We start from the raw sequence: 24,868 nt of genomic DNA, 5'->3' as shown, positions 1-24,868 counted from the left end.
CAGCTCCTTGTGCTAGCATTTCTGTTCTTGGCAGCTCCTGCTGGCATTTTTATTCTCGGCAGCTCCTTGCACTGCTAGCTTTCCAGCAGACTGTGAAGAGATGTAGCTCTTTCCAATGAAGTTTGGACTTTGTCTGAAATTTAATTATGTATATTTATTTTTTATGTAATTTAATCATTCTCAGTTTGTTCATATCAATCTTTTTTGGTCATGGCAGTTTTTCCCTCCCTGTACTTGGGCAAACAGGAGAGGAAGTATATCACAGTACTGCTAAATTATGTGTAACTGACAGTGGGGTTGCCATTGGGTGGCTGGGACCGTTTTAACTAATAAATAAAATAAAATAAAAACGCACAGATTCCATTTTCTGCTGGTTCAATCATATTTCCTGAATGAACTGGCTCTGGCTATACATTTTTCCACACACATTTAACATTCACGATTTTACTTCTTTGAGCAATAAAGCTATGATTCTGATACAGTCCAAAATTGAGAAATGTTTCTATGCCTCCATTACTTCAATAGATTCAGAATCAATTTTTTCCAAAATCCATTGTAACAATTTTCTGTTGGAATGAGTTTTAAAGGTGGATATAATGCCTTGATCTAATGGCTGAATGAAGTATTAACCTAGTACAACTGTGGTGGTAGAAACAACTTCAGTATTTGGATGATTTAAATCTTTTGGATGGCCTGGCATGCTATCCAATAGCAATAAAACTTTGAAATCTATATATTTCCACAAGTTCAATAGCACAGAACATAACACGGGGATTTCCCAACAAAATAAAATACAGGGATTTCTCAATTTTTTTTTTTTGACTAATGTCATTGATTCAAAAAGCACGGAAATGTTGAAAATTTACATCTAACATAAGCTCAAAAATGTCCTGTTATGCGAGGTTTGCAGAAATTCTCTAACCACATTAGAGCAGAACCGTGTTATATAAGTACCACGTTGTGTGAGGATTGCCGCAATTTATCAATCGTGTTAGAGCAAACCTGTGTTGTAGAAGTACCGTGTTATACAGGTGTTGTCTGTATAATGCAGTTTGTCACGTGCAACACTTACTACACTGAATTTATATTCATCTCTAACCTGAGAGTTATTCTAGGTTTTTCAGCCCACACAACTTGCAAATCAGCTCAAATACTGCATAGGTATAAATTTTGCTCAAATCTTGTATAGGTATAAGACACAAATAATAACTAATATGAAGTAGCATATCATATGAACTAGCATACTATGTCCAGAGTAGTCAGTATGACAAAAATGCACAAAAACAACTCAAAATTGACTTTTTTTTTAATAACTAATGGATTTATTATAACTAAAATAAAAGACGTATACTTGCAATTGCAACGTATCTAAATGTCTCTGGGAAACAGCATCAACTGAGGTACCCAATCTTGTATTTGAAATTGAGGGTTTAGTGTAACCTCTTCCAAGCCAAGGATGTTTTCACATAAAATAAATCATCTTTTGTGCGTAAAAGGTACACACACTGCTTTTTTTTCCTTTTTTTTTATTATTTCATTTGAATAACTCATATCATGTTTTGAATTTAATCACCAGAAAATTCTGTAAGTTGAAAGTTGTGTTTGTGTATGTACACCTCCCCAGTCAGGTCTTTCCTCTGGATTTCACTTCACTTTCCCATTACATTCAATTTCAAAATTGTAAATAAGAATTCTAATGTAAATCTGACACTTTAATTTATTTCATTAAGAAATTATATATTTTGCTAATTTTTAGGAATACGTTCCTGTCTAGTGTTGCAAAGGATGTATTCCACTTTATAATTTATCAGTCACCTCAACTTCTTGCTGCTGAGGAAAAAGATGAAAATGAAGATAGTAAAGGGAATAGTAACCAGAATGGTTCATGCCTAGAAGATAATGAAGAGTTGCCTGTTATTCCAGTAAGTGTCAAACACAAGAGAAATATTATTCGTAGCAAATTTGGAATCTGTTCTATAAATTGGTAAACTTAATATTGTTCAGTAAAGACTCGAGTTAATCTGCCTTGGGACCAATCTTTTTCAAGATTTCAGAATAAAAACTAATAGTTTTATCATAGTGTGTCATTGTGTAGAATTATACTATAGTGTTTTATTTATCTTTACAGCCAAACGCATGAACAGTAATGTGCAAATTAAATAAAGATTACAGAGAATGTCAAACCTTAAACTAGAAATTGAAGTAGCTAGAAAATTCAAGTGTCACATTGTAGATTTATTTTGTATAATCTGCACTAAAATGCATATAAAATCCTATATTGGTATGTTGGGAAATAGTAAAACTTTGAAATACATCACATTTCAAATAATCCAATATTGAATTAATGAGGATATACAGCCACTCCCCGGCACTTATGTAATACTCAACTTTATGTTAAGTTTTTGCCGGCCGGTGCAAACTTAAAATAATCGTGGAACCTTATTTTGCATCCTGTAGGAATAAATGAAGGTATCATGAAAATATCAATGTGAACCCAGTAACACTTTTTTTTTTTTTTCTTTAGTAACTCGTTCCAAGACCTAGGAAGTTAATTTTTGCCATATAACTAGTCTCTCTCTCTCTCTCTCACACTCAAAGTGCACTGCACTTTCATCGTTATCATATGTTCTGTTATAAGAATCAATTTTGAATGCTTTGTGATATTTTTCTAAAACACATTTCTGGAGGTCACTACCATAAAACAATTTGCACTTTCTGGTTTATTGAGCTTTTCTGTTAGAGCAATCTATTATAAATGGGTAGTAAACTTGATCTTATTGCATTTGTGATAATACTGATAACTGATTTTTGTGTGGGTTTTACCTCATTATGGTGAAATGTGTTTCCCCTTCACTGAAATCTTCAGTCATATAAAAAATATAAATAAATTATCAGAATCTTCTTTTCATTCCTATTTACTTATTACAATGGTGAAGGGAAGGTACCAACAGAAAGTACAAGTGCTAGCAGTGTTAGGAAACGAAACAAAATTGATTTAGAAATGAAGGTGTAAATGATTAAGAAGTATGAAGCAGGACAAAGTTTGTCATCTATTGCAAGGAATTAGGTCTTGCTGCTTCAACAGTTAATCCTATTTTAAGGGATAGCACGTGTATAAAAGAACATGTTAAAGGATCAATGCATTTAAGATCAGCAGTGATCACAAAACAGCATTCAGGTGCTACATTGAAGATGGAAAAGCTATTAATAATATAGATGGAAAATCAGATTCAGAAGCGGGTTTCCCCGAGTCCAATGGCCATTCAAGCAAAGCAAGAAGTTTTTATGAAGGTATTAAGGGTAAGTAATGTGAACCCCAAGCCAAGTTTGTGGCAAGCAATGGGTAGTTTAATAGGTTCAAGCATCACGTTGGTTTCCAAAACATTAATGTATGTGGTGAAGTCACCAGTTCTGATTCTGCAGAGAAATTTTGTGATGAGTTGGAAAAAACCCCTTCTAAATCTCCACAGCCCTCAACTTCCCCAGCAGCATACTTATCAGCTGGAGACGTTGATTCTGGCAATGACGCTCGAAAGGTAAAACTTGCTGACATTATGCCTGTCTCCTTTATCTTTTTGTAATTTTTCCTGTGCATGAGATAAAAAAATTGAAATAATTCTATTTACATGTTCATCAAACCTTTCTTTTTTGCTTGAATCAAATTCAATCAATTTGCGAGTGTTGCATAAGCATTTAGGAAAACTCTGACTTACGTAGAGTTCTGCAAAACGCAACCCTCACATAAGTTGGGGAGGGCTGTACTGTATATAGATTTGATTATGAAATACAGTTGTTAAATACGGCTTAGACAGTATAATTTCCAAAGAAAAATGCACAAGCGCAAAGTTAACTGCTTTCTGCTTGGTAGTTGACTGATTTCAAAATATTTCAGGTGGAATCATAACAGATTCAAAAGAATTTATTTTCCGACTCATAACTGCAGTGGAATACACCAACCGTCTGTGACTGAAACTTTATTAAAATAATAATAAGATAAAATAAGACAAGATAAAATTTTGTTGTAAAAATAAAATACACTGACAGTGAAGGGTTAAAGGCAGTAAATTGATAGATAAAATTAAAATATATGAAATATTACAAATTAAAAGCAATAAAACAACGGTAGCTTTCAAAGGTGACCACCTCCTCCTTTATCAACAGTAAAACTTAACTGTCATGGCACATCCTTAAATAACATAAGTAGGATCATGGCTCACAGCACATGTTACTGTAGGAGCATGGTATTAGCCTCCACATGTGTGTGGAGACTGAAAATGGCTCGGGAGCGTGCCAGGCTGAACCATTCATCCCATCCAAGAATTACAGTTTCAAAGAAGGAATGAATACACACCCCTGTCTCTGTTGATGGTATTATGTTCCAAGGAACAAATCTGCAAGCTCTTGAGCTATTTCCGGTTCCAATACCCATTCAGGTGTTCTCACCCGCTGTTACTGCATACATTCCCTATTATCTAGAATGTTCATACTAGCTACTAGACTTTTCATACCAACTAAGAAAAACTGTTCAACGTTTAGGCCTATATGAATAGCAAATGAACTAATGAAACTCGTGGCACAGAATAAAAATGCATGGGATGCATATAAATTATTAGGTGACATAGAAGACTATGGTAGATATAAGCTAGTCTGTAATCAAGTCTACATCTATATTCACACATGAGAAATTCTTTAGGGAAGTGGAGGCCAGAAGCTTATCAGACTACCAGGAAGCTAAATGATTTTATAATAACTGAGAAAAGTAGAGGAGAAATTGTTGAAGTTAAACATAAGAAAGGCACCTGTGGTGGTTGGGATCTATCCAGTTATATTAAAGGATGCAGCAAAGGAAGTAAGCAAACCCTTAGCCATTGTTATTTGTTATTTGGTTTTTTTAGGAGCATTAGCAACTAAGGCCATATTGCTACGGGGATATGCGGTGGTCATTCTCTGACCTTTCAGCATCCTCCATATTTGGTGGTCACGGGCTCGAACCCCGGTCTAATCAAGAAGCATGTGCTATGCACTGCTGCTCCTGCCAACCTGGCTACGGAGGCACCAGCCATGATTATGAGAGCATCCTTAGACTCAGAGGAGGTCCCCACCGATGTGCAAATGTATCTCCAATTCACAAAGAGGGTCAAAGGGTGATGCAAGTAATTACAGACCTGTTAGTTTAACTACTGTTCCGGGGAAAATAATGGAGTCACCGGTTAAAGAAGCATTGCAGGATTATCTAGACAAGATTGCAGTTATAGTTCAGACACAGCATGGGGTTGTTAAGGGGAAGTCTTATTTGACTAATTTAATTGGATACTATGATGGGGGTGCCTCCATAGCCAGGTGGGCAGTAGCAGCAGTGCATAGCACACGCTTCCTGATTTGACCGGGATTCAAGCCTGTGACCACCAAATACGGAGGATGCAGAAGGTCAGGGAATGACCACCGCATATCCCCAGCCCAGATAAAGGGTGAGGGTTGGCGTCGGGAAGGGCATCCAGCCGTAAAAATTTCATGCCTAAAAACAGTAAAAACGCTGACCTCATATATAATAATGGGAAAAAGGTGAGGACAAGAAAAAAAATTGGATACTATGATGTGGACACAAAGGAACTGGATGCAAAAAATAATTTTGATATATACTTGGATTTTAGGAAAGCTTTTAATACTGTTGCACATGGAAGGCTACTGTACAAATTGGAGCAGCATGGCATTAAGGGTAAGTTGCTGATATGGATAAAGGGATGGTTGAGTGGGAGAAGACAGAGTGGTAATCAGTGGATATCGCTTTTTGTGGACTAATGTTATCAGTGGAGTCCCCCAAGGTTCAGTGTTGGGCCCATTGTTTTCTGTATTTATTAATGAAGGTGTATCAGATTTAATGTCCAGTTTGCAGACAAAACGAAGGTTGTTAATGACAGTATGCTACTGAAATATGATTTAAAAAAAGTTGAGCAGATGGGCTGAGACAACTGAAGTTTAACATTGACAAATGTAAAGTACTGCGTATGGGTAGCAGTAACCCCAGGGTAAAGTACCAACTGGGTGGTACTACACTCAGCAGTGTTCCCCCAGAAATTTTGCCAGCCTGGTGACATAATGAAGTAGCTGGGTGGGGAAATGTAATACTTTTCAATATTATAAAATTTTCTGTTATTTATAAATGCAACTTAAGCGATCCAGAGCAAAAATTAATTGCATAATTTAACATTATATGCTCCTGTTGCATTATCCTTGATCACATACTATGTTCGAATTAATATTGATGGTGATCAGTAAGAAGTACCATACTGTACCACGAGAATCGCTTAAATTTTAGCCAGGCGGTGCACCCATTTGATAGATCCTGGGGAGAACACTGCTCAGGGTAGTGGAGAATGAAAAGGATCTGGGAGTAATTGTGCAGTCAGATATGAAGTTTTCTGACAGTGCAAACAGGCTGCAAGAGTACCTCATGGTGTCTTGTCATTGATGCACAGGAATTTTGATAGCACGGATGTGCGGAATGCCTTTAGCCTGCGGGTGGTTGATAGTTGGAACAAACTTCCATCTATTGCAGTGGAGGTCAACAACTTAAATAGGTTCAAGGCAGAACTAGAGAAACAATTGGAGTGAATGGATGGGTGAATTGGCAAGGGGTTTCTTTTTTGGCTGATGCTAGATAAGCTTGCTTTCTTGCATTGTATGCCTCTACTAATGCTATCCAGGCTTAATAGAGCAGATTTCTAGAATATTCCGCACCTGTTAGACATGCTGTGTACAGCTGCAAGGGCAAAGATTGCACACAGTCATGTCAAAAGGTAAAAGATCCTGTACCTATTGAGCATACAAGTGGGGTTATATATGAGATCAAATGTCGGGAGTACTATGTTGGAGAAACAAAACAGGTTTAAAGATCGTACAGTCGGTCCTCGTATAACACGTGTTTACATTACACGAATTCGATCATACACAATTTATAAATAGGGGAATGTTATCTTATATAACACGAACCGAATTCGCTTATGCACGATTTGCCTTTGTGTTTACAAGAAATGGCAGTCGAACGTGGAATCACCCCAACTGAACGCAACACGATAGGAATGAAGAAGATTCTGAAAATGTGTTTTATATCAGTGAAGGGGAAACACATTTCACCATAATAACGTAAAAACCAACAATTCCAGCTATCGATATAATTGCAAATGCAATTAGATGGAGTTTACTACCAGTTTATAACAGATTCCACTAGCAGAAACGCAACTGGAAATTGTTTTTATTGTTTTATGGTAGTAACCCCCCAGAAATGTGCTTTAGTAAAATGTGAGGTGTTAATAGTGTATCTCTGCCTTTACGGTGTTGTTTATTCAGTTGCTACACGCGCGCAGCTTTGTTTATGTGTATTTTAAGCGTGCCTGCTTGTTTTGTAATTGTGCTTTATTCCCTAAAAATTAGTAAAATACTTAAAAGGTGTGAAAAGGAAACGTCCTGGCGAAGACACTGGAGATTCAGAGAGAAAAAAAAAAAATATCGATAAACAGAGGCGGACTGGGTCAAAAATTCTTACCCGGGAAAATTTATAGTGGCCTCATACTACGGTTTATGCCCAAAATCCCACTGGGATTTCCCGGGTAAGGCTTATGGCCAGTCCGCCTCTGTCGATAGAGCAAAAATATGGAATTGTGAAACGCTTTGAGCGAAATGAAAGACCTTGTGATATTGCACGTGCTACAGACCTAGATGAGGCAATGCCGAGAATTACAAAGAATGCAGAGAAAATAAAAACAACTTTGATAGCAGGACCAACTCAGTGTAATTAAAATCCATTAGATTAAGACACAAAGAATTGGAAGAGATGGAACGGCTGTCATCTGTTTAGATAGAAAATCAAAGAAAAAACAAGTTTGCTTACGATAGAAGCAAAAGCATTAGCAATATTTTATTACGTAATAGTTGTAATAAAATACGTAAGCATTTTATTACGACTTACGTATTTATACTTACGTATTATAAAATACATAAGTATTTTATTATGACTATTTTATAATTTTTTACGAATAAAATACGTATTTTATTCGTAAAAAATACTTTTTTAGTATTAAAAAATACTTTATTATAATATAATAAAAAAAATTTTTTATTATTTATTATATTATAATAAAAAAATATATTTTTTTATTACGTATTTTAATCGTTATAAAATACGTAAGTATTTTATAATGATTAAAATTACCCGATTATTTATTGTGTTTGGTAATGTTTTGGTTCAAAATGTGTGTTGTTCAATCTTGGGTGGTCGGCACCTAACCCCACTTTTCCCATAGGGCCTGTTGTTTATATTGCACGATTTTGCATTGCACGAGGGTTTCTAGGAACACAACTATCGTGCTATACCAGGACAGACTGTATGGAGGAAGATATTAGTGACAATAAAGACCGCAGAATGTGAAATCTGCTGTGGCTGAACACTTCTGGGAGGAGAACCACTAAATTTCTCCAGGCAATTCAGTCATCGTATAACAAAATTTTATCCTATCTTATTATTATTTTAATAAAGTTTCAGTCATAAATGGTTGGTGTATTCCATTGCAGTTATTATGAGTCAGAACTTTCCCAACCCCAGAGGCCTCTTTGAAGAATTATTTTGCCTGAAAATAATTCTTCATCTAACTTTTTTATGTTTTGCCAGGCATTCTTAATTATTAAATATTGAGGAGTGAAAGAATCAAAACTTTAATAGCCAAAATAAAACACATTTTTCAATACTTTAATAATAAATTTGAAGCGGCAGAAATAAACAAAAGCTACAAGTTGAGATGTAACTGACTGAAAACCTTAATAAATAATTGAAATATTTGATTGATGGTCATGTTGCTCGCCATCCAACTTATGCCTTTTCTTTTTTTTTTGCAGTTTGATTATGAGGCAATTGGAGATCTCCTTCTGAAATATGCCAGTAAGGAAGGCATTCACAAAAAGAACAGAGATGTCATGTACAGCTTAATTAAAAAGTATGTAAAATTTATTTTGTTTTTTTTTTCACTGAGGGCATGGTAACATGCACATATAAATCATTGATAAAAAAACACTTTACTGTATGTAAACACAGTCAAGTATGACAGGGAAGAAATAAATGCAATGAAACTTGATTATGACAAAATTGTTAGGATGAGTGAATCATGCTTGCTTAAACCGATATATTCCGATGAGCCAAAACATTATGACCATCTACCTAATATGATGTTGGTCCTCCACGTGCAGCCAAAACAGCTTGTACCCGGCGAGGCATGGATGCTACAAGGTTTCTAAATGTGTTTTGTGGTATCTGGTACCAACACGTAACCAGCAAATCCTTTAACTCCTGTAAGGTCTATAGTTCAGACGCCACAGATCAGAGTTGCTGTTCCAACACAAACCACAGATACTCAATAGGATTGATGTCTGAGGAATTTTAAAGCCAGGGTAATACCTGGAAGCCTTCCTCATGTTCCGTGAACCAGTCTTGAACAATCCAGGCGCTGTGGCATCTTGCTGAAAGATGGCACCGCCAGAAGGGAAGACCGTTGCCATGAAAGGGTGTAGCTGGTCAGCAATGATATTTAGGTAGGTGGTAGAGGTCAGAGTACCTGGCACATGGATGACTGGACCCAGGGTATCCCAGTAGAACATCGCCCAAAGCATGACACCGCTGCCACCGGCTTTGTTTTCATCCCATGGCACATCCAGGCGGCATCACTTCCCCAGGTAAACGATGCATATATACCCGGCAGTCCACATGGTGCAACAGGAAACGTGATTCATCAGACTAGACTACCTTCTTCCAATCACTCAAGGTCCAGTTTCAATGCTCGCATGCCCATTGTAAGCGCTGTTGCTGGTGAACCGTGGTTAGCCTGGGCACTTGGAGCGGCCTGCTGCTATGCAGCCCCATTTTCAGCAGGGTTCGATATACTGTGTGTTGTGACACGTTACTTCCTTCACCAGCATTCCAATTACCGGCGAGTTGCTCCACAGTCTCCCTTCTGTTGCCACATACGATCTGGGAGAGTCTTTGCTCACCTCAAGCATCGATGAGCAGTGTTCATCCAACGCCTTGCCAACAGTTCGTGGGTTCCCCCTCCTTGGACCACTTTTGGTAGGTACTAACCACGGCTGACCGTGAGCACCCCACCAGCCATGCCGTTTCGGATATGCTCTGATGCAGTCATCTGGCCATTACAATTTGGCCTTTGTTAAACTCACCTAAGTCCGCTACCTTTCCCATCTGAAGAACAAGAGTAACTGATTAACGGAGTTCAGTATCAGGTGTTTTTTATACTGTGTCCCAATCCGCACAGTTTCAGTTACTTCGATTTGCATAACGACTCGCTGGTCAATGTTTTGGCTCATTGGTGTATATTTATAATGCCATCTGGCAGCAATATGAAAAAAAAAAAGAAGTGTACATCACTATACCATACATTGTTTACAATTTCTTTTCTGGATCTAGTTTTGAAAATTTTTGCACTAGGTGCCACTTTCATATAACTTATATAAATAGATATATAATAAATGCCAATGCTAGTAACATTAAAGGCCACAAGGAAAGGAGTAGATTAATTAAAGATTAATGCCAGTATAGGCTAAATGGCAAAACGGATTTACAAACAAGACCATCAAAAGACTGCAAAACATAAATTGGTTGTATTTTTAAGAATACTAGTAACACTAAAGGCCACAAGGAAAAGAGTAAATTAACTATAGATTAATCTACTCTTTTCCTTGTGGCCTTTAGTGTTACTAGCATTTATTATTATTATATATACATCTGCATCCTTTGCTGCTGCTTTAGTGCATTTGATTTGTCAAAACGATTTTTATTTTTCTGTTATCTCTACTGGTTTTAATTCACTATTTATATCAATTTAAGTTTTAGCCATCTGCTGCTTTGCACGATGCTAAATTTAAACTACCGCCTCTTCTTTTTTATATAGTCCTATCTGTTGCACTTCTTGCCACATTCTTCTTACCTTTCTTGTCTGAACAAAATTCAGTTTATTTTTTCTTTGTTTCTAAAAACTGTCTTAAAATCTATTATCGAGGTCACCAGTCCTCCATTTTTTTTTCTAGCTCTCTGGCCGACCAGGCTAGCCAGGTGGGTAAAGTGCCTGCCTGGCAACCCAAAGCTCACTGTTTCGAATCCTGCCTCGGGCTTGGATCAGAGTAAAATGCAAAAACTTTGGGAGGTGCATTATAGCCACAGAAGCCGATGCGCCAACAACTGACAAAAAAAAAAACATAGATCTCTGTCACGTTAGTTGCTGTATTATTTAACAGATTTGTCCCTATTTGTTACTGCTTCATTTGCAGCTATCGGTTCGACCTCGTGTATTTTCTAGTCACCATTTTCAGGTATAATTGTTTAATCTTCCAGCTTTTTATTTTAATTTTACTAATTCTTACTTGTATCTTCATTTTTAAAAATTGCACAGGGACTACTTTGCCCATACTATGTAAGAGATATCTTTCTGTTTTGTTCATTTTTCTCTTGCATAGCTATTGGCAAGTATGAAATGCAGTCCTTTGATGCATGGTTAGGTGTAGCCCCTGATGATCATGTATCAATATTCACTTTGCCGTCATCAGATTTTATTTTAATTTTATTAATTGCATATTTGCTTTTCTTCCCTGTTTTGGAGTATTTTTGCAAAAAAGATTTCCTGCCTTTATCTGATGTAGGCTGCTGTTACGTTTTTTTTTTTTAGGTTACTACATTTTCGGCTATCTTCCTTTTTGGCCTGTGGTTTTCCGGATGTTTCGTACTACCATCTTTATTTTTATTTGTCTTTTTTATAATATGCACATACTTACATTTGCATCCATTGCTGCTGCTTTGCATGCTTCGGTGCATTTGCCATATCCTATCCTGTTTATTTAACCTTCAAATATCTTATCTGTTTTTACTCTTTAATACTATCTCTTAAATATTTTATATATAGATATATACACACACACACACACATAGTCGGGTCTTCATATTTGCAGGGGATACATGTCAACACATCGCGAAAACGTGAAGTTCTGGAAAAAACTGTTCTCTCACCCAAATAGCCCAATTGTTTTCTATGTATGCCTAAACACTTATGCAACCATATACAATTAACAGAAAAACGTTTAAATGTGTTTAAAAGATTTTAATTGTTATAATAATGAGTAACATGTTTAGAAAATACTGTATCAAAATTTTATTCATAGTTAAGAACAAGTATTTAAGTACATAGTTAAGAACAACTACTGTATACCTCTTTTCTGTGTAACTCTTTCAACTTTTCCTTTAAAGAGTTACATTGAAAGCCCATCTATATATATATATATGTACAGTGGAAATCGTTTAACCTGAAACCATAGGGACATAAATATTTTTTCATGTTAAAAGAAGTAAACAAAAAAAGAAAACATCACCAATGTTTATGATGTCGTAATAATCAAGAGTTAAGATAAAGTTTAAACAAGTTAGCATTTTATGCACTATATAACACTACACAAGGGGCATTTTACAAACACAATTTTATTAACATTGACTACATAAGATAAAAGCACACAATATGTAAAAAGAAAAAAAAAATAAAAATCTGATTTTTTTTTGCACTGTGTTATTTATTATCTTATTATCTACAATTGTTCAGTGTCGTCCATCATTTGGTTCATTTCACCACTCGTATGTACATCTAAATATCTGCGCATACTTTTTATCAGTTTTTGCATTTCTGATGTAGTAGGAACAGGAACTAACAAATGGATGGCATTGTCTACATTATCATCACTATCTTCACCCACGGGATCCATTCCGTAGGTCGTACAATGTTCGAAATATCACCATCTGTTAAAATCGGCGCTGTACACAAATCAGTATCATCAACTGCGACAAATTCATCCAAAGATATCGAACTTTCTAAAAGAGATGAGACATGCCCAAACATTTCACTGAATGTTGGTTCAGTGTCTTGAGACTCTTGAGTAGGTATTAAATCTTTCATTTTGGAAAATCCCGCATGAAAAACAATTTGACAGTCTTTGGTGTTACAAGATTCCAAGCAGTGCGCAACATATGCAATGCATCCAATAAGTTTACATAGAAATCTTCTTTTCTTCGATTGCCACCAAATATTTTCTTAGCAATTGTTTCTGGTAATAAAATTTTAAATTCTGTATTATGCCTCAATCACAAGGCTGTAAAATGCTCTTAGTGTTTGGAGGCAAAAATATAAGTTTTATAGCTTTTGATCTCACTTCAGAGTGAGCTGGACAATTATCAGCAATCATGGCAACTTTTTGCTTTTCGTGTAAAAAGCACTCATTTAAATTCAAAACCCAATCAGTAAATGTTGTCGCAAGTCATCCACGCCTTCTTGTTTGCCATGTACCCAACCAGTTTTTTTTTTTTTTTTTTACATTTTTAAAACAGCATGGATTCATGCTCTTCCCAATAACAAATAAGGGCAGCTTTTCAGATCCGTCCGAATTGCAAGCCACCATTACTGTTATGCCCTCTTTGGACTTTTTGACACCAGAACACTGCTGTCCCTTAAACGATAAAGTTTTATCGGGTCAGCAGCGGTAGATCAACCCCGTTTCATCGGCGTTAAAGACATCTCTCATGCTATATTCTTCAAGTACTGTGGGCAATGTAGACTGTATCCAATCTGATGTCATACTCGGCGAAACTTGATTTGCTTCACTACAAACATTTTAAAAACGATGCCATTTCTTTTCTTGAAACATTCCAACCAGCCTAGATTCGCAGTGAATTCAATCCCCATTTGAATTGCAAACACATCCACTTTTTCCATTAATAGAGGTCCCAATATTGGAGTATTCTGAGAGCTAGCTTGTTTGAACCAAACAGGCAATGCAGCCTCCAAATCTTTGTGTTTAGCCATTCTGATCTGTTTCCTATCCGGCTCAAACATATTGCACTCAAACATTGCAGTAAGTTGGTCTCTTTTCTTTATGATTGCCGACAACGTAGAGTTAACGATTCCGAACTTCTTACAAATGTCTTTTCGAAGGATCCCCTACATCTACTGCTTTAAGCAACTCCATTTTAATTTTAAGCGATAGAACAACAGGGCATAAACAAAGCAGAATAGTGCTTTATTTATGCCTTGATTTTTCCATTGTACAGTTGATTGGTGATAAATTTACGGATTTTTTACTAAACACTAAATTCACCAGCGAGTGACGTGTACTTTATACAGTACACGTCACTCACTTCAAGACTGCAAATGAAATGTGTTCCCTGCCGACGGGTAATCCCATTTGTTTAAAATGATAAGGGTGGAGTGCAGCAAGCAGAATCCTTGTACTATCTACATATTGTTTATTATCAGATGTCGGCCTAGTCAATAGAAAGTTGAGTTATATAGTCATGAAGAGTAAAAATTTAGTGACGATGCGGCGGCTGGTATATTTTTTGTTCTTCTGAGATGCAAAATCTTTTCATGTGAAGTGTTTTTTGTTTCATGTTAAAAGAAAATAAATGTATGAAATCACATAGCATTTTGTTGTGATCAGATTATTTTTTCATGTTAACCGATTTTTCATGTTAAACGTTCTTCAGTGTGTGTATATATATATACATAATACACACACTATTTGGAAAGGTTTCAAACGATTAGAGAAGATTCTGATTGAAGATTAAAGATTTCTTAAAGGTCTGTTCAGTCAGGTCAAGGCGTAGTTAGGTGATCTCATGCAAAATGAGAAAGATAGCAAGTACACCTCTGAGTTCCAGATTTTTCAGTATGCAAATGAACCAATAAACACTCCTATGTACAGACATAATGCACTGAATACACTGGTGCAATAATATCACCCACAATACTGAAAATCTCTCTCTCTGTCTCTCTCTCTCTGTCAGTGTTAATTTAAACGTATATGTTCTTTCAGATTTCGTGATGTATCTAAAGGGATTAACCCATTTGATAGGCCAGTGTCAGATGCAGGTGTTCCAAGAATCAAACAAAAAGATATTTCTTCTGCTGCAAAAAGACTTATGAATGATGATGATAAGTTTGCCAGTGAAAAGCTTCAGTGGAAGAAGAAAAAGAAGATGAGAAAGTTAGAGAAAAACAAATAATCTCACTACTTTCACACTAATTATGTATTATATGTGTAAAAAATAAAGTTTGATGTTTAGTTCCTACTTGGTTTTGGTTATAAAAGAAATAGAGACAAAGCGTGCAAAAGAAGTAAAGAAATATATAGTTATATTAATTCCTTCACTGAGTGAATGAAACCAACTTTAGATAATGTGGATTTGCAGTTGTACTACCAGTTATATTTGTATCACCACTTTATTTCATTCTCATGGATTTAAATTGTATAGTTTTAAATTCTGCATTGTCAGATTTTGAGCTGTTCTAAAGAAACATAGCCTCTTGGTTTGTCCCATCATAGTTGACTAATATTTTCACTATCAAACAGAATATTTTTAAAATTCATTTTATTTTAGAAAATACATATATCCTAACTGCAATTGCTTAGAACTTATTGAAGTCAACCACTATTTTTATTGTTTAAAAGTAGGAAAGATTACAGTGTTGTATTTCAATTCAGGCAATGGAATATTTTGAAAAATTGCATATACAAAGGGTACTAGGAAAGTTTTGCAATACAGCTTTGTTTATTTAATTTTTTCTAAGTAATTTCCTCTACATTCAATACACCTCTCCATCCTCCGAAACCAATCTTTAAACCAGTTCTGCCAAGTTTCACTAGGGAGTAAAGCACACTCGTTGTCCCAAGCCCGTAGAAGGTCCTCATCACTGGAAAACCGCCTCCCTTTTAGCTTCATTTTCACATGCGGGAACAGTGCAAAGTCGCAGGGAGCAAGGTCTGAACTGTAGGGAGGGTGCTCGAGAAGTTTCAGTCCTGTCGTGGTCAAATATTCGGTGCAGGCTTTGGCGCGGTGAGCTGGAGCATTATCGTGATGGAGGTACCAGGTGTCCATTCTTGACTTTGGCCGCAGGTTCTTCATAGATCCAATGACTTTAGGCAGGCATTGTTCAGTACCACTTAGCTGTGACTGTCTTCTGCGTGTCCAAAACGACACGTTCCACAATTCCACTCGATTTGAAAAATACAGCTATCATTTTCTTCTTTACAGATCGGGATTTTCTGACAATTACGGGTGTATCGTCATCATCAAAAACCCAAACTTTGTTTTGAGCCTTGGTCGGCAGATCGTAATAGTACAGCCAAGTCTCGTCACCTGTCACGATGTTGTTCACATACCGAGATTGTCCCTTATCCAACTTTTTTAACATCTCCCGGCACCAAGTCACACGTGTCATCTGCTCTTCAGTCAGTTGATGCGGCACCCAGAGAGAACAAAGTTTCTTCACGTGCAAATGATCTTGCAGAATCGAACGAATTGCTGGTGCATTTAGGCCCAAAGTATCCTCTATCTGTTGGTAGGTCACTCGCCTGTTTTCGTCAAGCATTTTCCTCACAGCAGTAACGTTTTCCTCCGTAACTGACGTTCGTGGCCTTCCCGGCCTCTCAGAATCCTCCAGAGTGAAATTTCCCCTTTGGAATTCTCTATACCACCTGAATATCGTTGTACGATGTGGACAATCATCATCTAGTGCAAGAGTCATTTCTTCTAAGCACTGGTCTATGGTTAAACCACGCACGAAATTATACCGCAAAACTGTCCTCTCATTTCGTGACCACGATGCCATCGCAAGCACTTTACACTCTCACTACTAATGAATAACTGAGCCCATCGACTTGGGGTGGCGGCTACTATGCACGTATGAACATGTCTCAACATGCAGCAACAAGCAGCTTCCTGTGATTCATTGTTGCGTCATATTGCAAAACTTTCCTAGTACCCTTTGTATCTCTACATTCAGTTACTCTCTTAGGAAAATTTCATCTGTACTTTAACAGATACTGGCTTTTGACTTCCATTTCTTTACATATCAGTCCAGGTGCAGGTCAACAGGTAAGCCTTCACCATATTTTCTGAGGTTATTAACCTGTATTATTTTCTGTCTGTAATCTAAGGCATCTATTAAGCAGCCAAGTAGTCATGGTGCCATTATATGACATAGGTGCACCAGTGGACACCTGGAAACTAAGAACTGAGGAGAGGGCAAAGTTAAGTACGAGATAAATATTAGACTGTACGGGTGAGCCATCTACAGTCTAGCATTTAAGTTCTTACTTAAGTTTATGCCTTCCTTAGCTCACTCTGTTGTAGGTCATTAGAATTAGGCCATTATTAGTGGAAAATGATGCAAGAAAGCAAGTTTATACAGCATCAGCCAAAATTGGAAAAAAAAAAAAACCGTACCACTTATATCCTGGAACACTAAGACAGCTACACTATGTGCCACAGTTTCTGCAATGCCTGTCAGGTTTGTAAAGTATAATTCTTTATGATTGGTGTCTGTGGAGTTAATGTTTCCCCTAAGCAAATGCCTACTGGATTACAATTACAGATATGGTCATATATTATTTTTACACATTGAACTGTACTACTACATATTCGCTATACAGGGTGTCCCATCTAAAACCGACTCTCCTCATACTGGTGTGATATTCATTTTTGAACAACTAACACACGAAGTTGTTCAAAGAATGAATTTTAGCCAAATCATTTCAGTTTGTGTTGCTCAACATACAGTTGGCATTTGCCTCTCATAAGTGATCGGTGTGTGAGCATATTGTCAAGAATGCCGTATTCTGTGTAAGAAAGGATTTGTATAGTGGAAGCCTATGTACATACTGGCTCTTTTAAGGAAACACAGGAATTGTTTTGTGAGAAATTTCCTCTTGCTACCATCTCAGCTAAGACTACTATTCAGTGCTTACTTGGAAAATGTGCGACAACAGGTTCCGTTGTAAATGCACCAGGAAACCATCTACCCTCTGTTAGGACTCCAGAGGCAGCGTTGGACATTCAAAAGAGAATTTTAGCTAGCTCCAGAAAATCTATCAGGAAATTGTTGCAACAAACTGGAGTGAAACTAACTTCTTGTTTTTGTGTACTTCATTACCTGAAATTGAAAACACTATCATGTGATAACTGACCAAGAATTACTGCCACCTGATGCAGCAAAACATCTGAATTATTGTAAGTGGCTCCTTAACAAGATTGCAGATGGTGAACTCGACCCACTACTTTATTTCATGAGTGATGGTGCGTGGTTCCATCTTTATGGTCATGTGAATTTTCATAACACTTGATACTGGTGTGCTGGAAATCCTAACAACTTACATCAGAAACCGCTTCATGATCAGAAAATCGGGGTATGGTGTGCTGTTTCTGGCAATGGAATCGTTGGCCCAATATTTTTTTGACACTACAGTGAATACAGCAGTTTATCTTCAGATTTTTGAGAACTTCTGCACTCAGTTAACGGAACACGAGTGGGAAAACTGCTACTTTCAACAGGATCATGCCATGGTCACACCATGTGAATCACTGGCCCGTGTTCATGACAGATTCACAGAGGAACGCACAGTTGGCAAAGGATTGTGGCTGCCACATTCTCTAGATTTGTCTTCCTGTGACTTATACCTGTGGGGATATTTGAAAAGAAGAGTTTGAGCACATCCACACAATAAATAAACTGAAGGACAGCATTCAAAGAAATATCGAGGCTATCGACATCACTGTTTTGCATCAGGTCACCTTGAAGATGATTACACGTTCACAATAAGACATCATTTCCAGATCTCTTATAACTATTCGAAGAGAATTTGTAAAATAATAAGAGGAGTTTACCTCAATATAGTACGTAGAACACGTCTGTGTTCTACGTACTATATTGAGGTCAATTCCTCTTATTATTTTACAAATATTATTATCAACATAGAACGTATTGATTCATGAACAGCTCTGATTCATACTATCTAATTTGAAGAGAATAAATAAAGTTACTTTTGACCGAGTTTTTTTGTGTTTCTCATTTTGCTCCTGTCTAGATTTCTCTAATTATTTTGCAGTGACTGGAGCCAGTGTTATGTGAAACACCCTGTACAGTTATACTGTATAATGCACTGCATTATTGAATTTTAACAATAGAATGAATGTTTGCTTTTTTATCAATAAGGCTTATGGTAACCTATTTTTATTTTTCTTGGGAAAAGTTGGATGTGAATGTTTAAACTAAACATTCATGTTTTCAACATGAATATCTAAGTATAGGTTCTTCTGGACTTATGTCCACTCTTATAGAATTAATGTCACAGGCATGAGGACCAAGCCTGAGACCAAGGATAAATACTGGTGTTCAAAGAAAGTGCATCACCCCTTAAAATTGTAATTGTCGTCCGAATAACATAAGTATATGGCAATATTTATTACAGATTGCATCAGGTAAGATTGACATGCGTAGGTTATGACGTGATATTGCATCAGCTGTTACTTTCAGCTATATAAGCATGGTCTGCAAGATTTGCAGTCATTCCTTGCTTGTGTCAGATGGCAAGTTACGTGCAGTTGACACCACGAAGAAAGAGTGCTATTGTTGCTTTACATGAGGAAGGATGTTCTTCCCGTCATATTGCTTATAGTGTCTTGTAATCAGTCGACAGTGGTAGATTTCTTTCCAAACTCAAGAATACTAGTTCTGCTGATAGAAAAAAAGGAACTGGACGCAAATGAGTCTCTACACCAAAACAGGACTGCATTTTGAAGCACTTATGCCTTATAAACCATAACGCTTGTTCGTCTGAGCCTAAAAGAGAATGGGAAGAACATACAGGAGTGGTAGCAAGTGCAGTAACAGTCAGAAGATGCCTCTTTAAAAATGGACTTGTAGCCTGTCATCCTAAGAAGAAGCCCCTTCTCACACAAAAAATGAAAAAGGCCCAATTAATTTTGTGTAAGGAGCATGTCAAATGGACCCCCAAGCAGTGGAAGTTAGTTCTTTTCTCAGTTGAAAAGAAATTCAACCTGCATGACTGATGGGAGAGAAACAATTTGCCGTAGATGTGAAGAATACCATCCAGACTTATGGTGTCTTCAATGAAATTCTCTACCAGCCAAATCATATGGGGGTGCATTTCATATCGCGGAGTAGGTTACATGCAGTTTATAAAAGGTTCTGTAAATGCCAATGAATACCTGGCTATATTGGAAGGCAAATTGCTGCCAACCATTAGAGACCATTTCAACCTGCCAAGTAACTGCATCTTTCAGGACGACACTACTCCTTGTCATCGGATGAAAAGTGTAAGTAGGCACTTCTGTAGTTGCTTTAGCTTCATTTCTTCATTCTGAGGTTCGACGGTAATGTGTTTACATTCGTTACAGGTGAAAAAATGGTTGGAAGAACGGTCCATTACAACTCAGCTGGCCAGGAAACAGCCAGACCTGAATCCTATAGAGAACTGTTGGCATCGTGTGGAATCTGAAGTTGCCAGAAAGAAACCCAAAGACCCTTCGTGAACCTCAGGAAGCCATAATTCGTGTTTGGAACCACGAACTATCAGTTGATTATCTTCAGAAATTGATCTTGTCAATGCCTCGATGGTGTGCTGTTGTCATCAGGCCAGAGGCGGTTCAGCTAAATATTAGTTTGCACCTAGCGAACTTTTCATTTTGAAGTCAATGGACCTCAAAACAGCCATAAAGGTTTCAAATGCTCATTTTGGAATATTTTGAGAGCACCTGTCAAATGTTATTTAGCTTTGCCTTAACTATTAATAAATATCTTTTGTTTATATTTGTATTGCTAGTCATTAATGTGACATACCATTGCGAAAAAGTGGTAGAAATGTGAAATTCCTAGGAGATGCACTTTCTTTGAACACCAGTGTATACTATCTTTGTATTAATTGCCTAATCCATCTCTCCCACTGTATGCCCTCCAGACAAGAGTGACCAAGTGGTGTACAAGGGATAATTAATCCCACACCTGCCTGAAATCAAATGTGAAAAAATCCTAAGAAATGGCCAACGCCACAATCATTTCCTTGACTCAAGCCCAACACATCTGAGAATCCACTCACCAGCTGTAAAAATCTATCACTATGAAATGTCCATCATGAAGCAAAGTACCAAGAATGTAGTACAGAAATTCACAATTCAAAATAATAGTTAATTTCTTTAAAGTTTGAGCCTGATACCTATGCAGTTATGAGAGCTGTTCAATAAAGAATGATCATAATTTTTCATGAACTGTACTGCTTGCTATTTCTAGCTGAGCTGCAGAATTTAAGACCAAACCAAGCTGCATTGCATAGCAACTATGCAGTTGACTCATGTACACAGCGTGTACCTTGACAGTCAGGTTTATGTGTGTTCAGTTTTGTCTATGTAACAATGGACGACAAGTGAGGAACAGTATTCTGCTCCGAATTTTGTTTCTGTGTGAAGAAAACATCAGCTGAGGTGTACGAAATGTTAAGAGGCTTATGGTAAATTACACATCCATATACCATGGCTTGCATATGGTTTAGAATGTTTAAAGGTGGATGTGATTCAATCAGCAGTCCTGGAGCTCCAGCCACTGCTGTCACTGCAGAAACAAACACTGCTTCTATAATTATGAAAGGTGATCATTGTATAACAGTAAGGCAACTGGCAGAGATGTTGAGAATATCAGCAGGAAGCACATGCAGTATTCTCCATGGCCATGTGCATATGGCATGCATTTGCGCACTGGGTTCCAAGACTATTCATGTGGGCAGCAAGTTCACATGAGGTTTGGCAGAAGCTGCAACAGATGGTTACTGAAGATGGTGAGGTTCTGCACAAGGTGATAATGGTGGATGAGACAGGACTTAATCCTTTTGACCCAGAGAGTAAGCAACAAAGCTCTGTTTTGAAGTCCACATTATTGCCAACACCTAAAAAAGAAAATGTGGCTTCTACAGGAAATGTTATGATCACCTCTTTTTTTTTTTATATATATATTTGAGGAATGATTTACCAACATGTGCCACGTCATACAACTGTTACACGGCTTGACTACAGAACTCTACTGTGCACTATGGGATTACATTTGTCACAAATGACCACAAGTGCATGCAGATGGATGGATGCTGCATCAAGGCAATGCAAGACCTCACATTGCTCATACTACCATTGAGTACTTAGCCAGTATTAATGTTAGATGTGTTCCTCATCTGTCCTACACTGTGACCTTGTACCCCGTGATTTTTTTTATTTCCAGAGTTAAAGGAGTTGCAAGGAAAATATTTCTAGTCATTAGAAGTTATAAAGACAAGCAAATCTCAAAAGCATGTCATAAAATGGTTACCATGTTTTTGAAGAATGGCAGAAATGTTGGAATAAGTAAATTTCATCAAATGGGTACTACTTTGAAAGGGACCATCAAAATAAGGATGGTGAATTGGAATATTGAATAGCCCTCGTAGTAATCCCTATCATGTAATTTTTACCTATATTAGCAATTTCTAAGCTAGGGCCAATATCAATATGCAAACTGAAATCATGAAACTATATATCTGCAAAGATTCATAACTCAAACTCAAAAGTTTCAGTGCAAATTGTTTAACTGAAATTAATTTTTATCATGTTCAGACAGTTCAGCCTATTCAACTTACTGTCCTAAAAAGAGGCAGACACCCTAAAATAAATAGAGTTCTACATCCAAGTCTGTCCCAACTGATCCCTCCATTCAATGTTAGGTAAATTCCATTCACAGTGGCAATGAAACAAACCAATATTTTAATCGGAGGCGAAACTATTCAGAGACCAAGTAGCTAGAGCTACCAGAAGCACAAATATTCTAAAATTTATTGGTTTCTGTTCCTTTATTGGAACAGAAACCAGTAAAGCACTGTTCTCCAGCTCAAACTGCTGTATCCATTATTAGTAAAATACTTTATATTTCAAGAGTAACTATAACCTAAGTACACTCATGAGCCTAAACATGGCCATCTATCTTATAGCATATTGGTATTGGGCTACCTTTTGGCATGATAACCGCTTGCACCCAGGTGGCATTGCCTCCAGGAAACTGGAAGGTGTCCTCAAGGCCCATCTGTACAGAAGGATGTTCTAGAGTTCAACAATGGAGTAAGACACTGGCAAATGCTACATTCCACTACATCTCACAAATATTCAATGTGATTGGTGTTAATGGGGAATTTTGCAGCCAGGGAGCACACGAAATGCTTGAACATGATCCTCAAACCATTTCTGCAGTGTGGACTAATGTTTTCTTGTTGAAAGAGTCCAGTGCCATCTGGATACGTTGTCACCATGTAAAGCAAAACTTGGTGCAAAGCAATGTTGAGATTGGATCTGGCTGTTGTTGTTGTTGGAGTGGGGTTTAATGGCGCAAGGGCTACTATGGCCAAATTGCGCCTGTTACTTTGGTCTAGAAGTGACTGTATACGTTATAGGAAATAGGTCTCGAAGTGACTGTATACGTTATAGGAAATAGGTCTAAAAGTGACTGTAGACATTAATCGTTTTCAGATACGTGAAAAGTTCTATTGGATCTGGCAGTAGGGATGAGGGGACCAGTGATATCTATGAGAACATTCCCAAACCATGATACTACCACCACCTCTGGCCTGTTTATACCCAGCTGTGCAGTCTGCTTACAGCTGTTTACCTGCTTTCTGTCAAATATACACCTCAGCATGATGGAACTAATACCTTGATTTATCAGCTCGGGTGACTTTTCTGGTCATCCAGTGCCCATAAATGGTACTCTTGTGCCCACTGCAGACTAAGGTGCCAATGTGGGCACATGAACAGGTTGCTTACTCTAAGCCTATCCGCAACTGCTGGACAGTGTGCGCAGAAACATTTCTCTGTGCACCTTGATTGTAGTCTGTTGTTAATCGAGGGATCACGGACCAGCTTGTCCAGGACAGCATGTGCCAACTGCCATTCACCTAACTCAACCAATGACGGTCTCCCGCATCTTGGCATGGGTGGTTGTGTGTGTCTCTGAACCATTTACTATGCCAGCACTCAAACAGCCAACAACGCCTGCTGTTGCTGAGATGCTGCTCCCCCAGCATCTCAGAAAATGATCATGAAAACATCAAAGACACGCTACAGTGCTGTTGCTACGTCTGCTGTGTCGAACAGTGATGTCACTCCTACATGATATAGGATACATACCATGTTTTGGCTCTTGAGTGTATGTTACTGACCTCATCTGAGCAAGTTGGAAAGTTCCCAATATATATTCAGGCATCTCATGAATGTGCATACCACATATAACAAGTTTTCACTATGAAAAAAGATGTCAGCACAATGCATCCCAAAGTTGTTGACAGCAGATAAAAAAACACAAGAATTGTTAAGTGAACATTTTCATTATTTTCAAGCAGATTTAGAAAATTTTTTTATAAGGTTTGTGACCATGAATGAGATCTCGGTCCATCACTTTCAGCCAGAGACAGGAGCAGTCCAAACAGTGGATACACAGATCTCTCCCCTCCAAAGAAAGCTAAATCAATTCCTTCTACTGGCATCAGTGTTTTGGGATGCTGTTGGCACATTGCTAGTGAGAATGAGACCTTCAGAATGGCCAGACAGTCACAGGGGCATATTACACAAAAACATCAATGACAAATGGCAAAAAAATCTCAGCAAAGGAGTGTTGTCTCACCAGGACAATGCACCTGCTCACAAGTGTGTCATTGCCATAGCTGCACTTGCACAAATGCAGCTTTGAACTCTTGGACCAATCTCCCATATTCATAAGATCTAACTCCATTAGACTTGTCTAATTCCTAATTTGAACAAATATCCAGTTTTCCACCAGCTGAGGGCATTACTGCAGTGGATGCATTCCTAGAGGCGCAAGAGGGAAAAAAACTTTATTTGCAGTCAGAATCAAAGCATTGCAGTATTGGTAGCAGAAAAAGTGTATTGACTCAATGGGGGATTAGGTTATAAAGT

The 24,868-nt window shown here is 37.4% G+C and overlaps 1 protein-coding gene across 1 annotated transcript in view; it reads left to right on the top strand.

Moving 5' to 3' along the window:
- Nucleotides 1-24,868, top strand: part of LOC150089407 (ribosomal RNA processing protein 1 homolog A-like) — a 386,532-nt gene that overhangs the window by 213,853 nt on the left and 147,811 nt on the right. Inside the window, exons 7-9 of the mRNA XM_090389971.1 lie at nt 1,757-1,922; nt 8,890-8,987; nt 14,905-15,075. Coding sequence (XP_090246097.1) covers nt 1,757-1,922; nt 8,890-8,987; nt 14,905-15,075 — 435 coding nt within the window. The remainder of the gene's footprint in view (nt 1-1,756; nt 1,923-8,889; nt 8,988-14,904; nt 15,076-24,868) is intronic.

The sequence above is a fragment of the Mastigoproctus giganteus genome, chromosome 2 (assembly GCF_048544385.1).
Source record: "Mastigoproctus giganteus isolate SK-2022 chromosome 2, ASM4854438v1, whole genome shotgun sequence".
Classification (NCBI taxonomy): domain Eukaryota; kingdom Metazoa; phylum Arthropoda; class Arachnida; order Uropygi; family Thelyphonidae; genus Mastigoproctus; species Mastigoproctus giganteus.
This window is presented reverse-complemented; position numbering and strand designations above follow the sequence as displayed.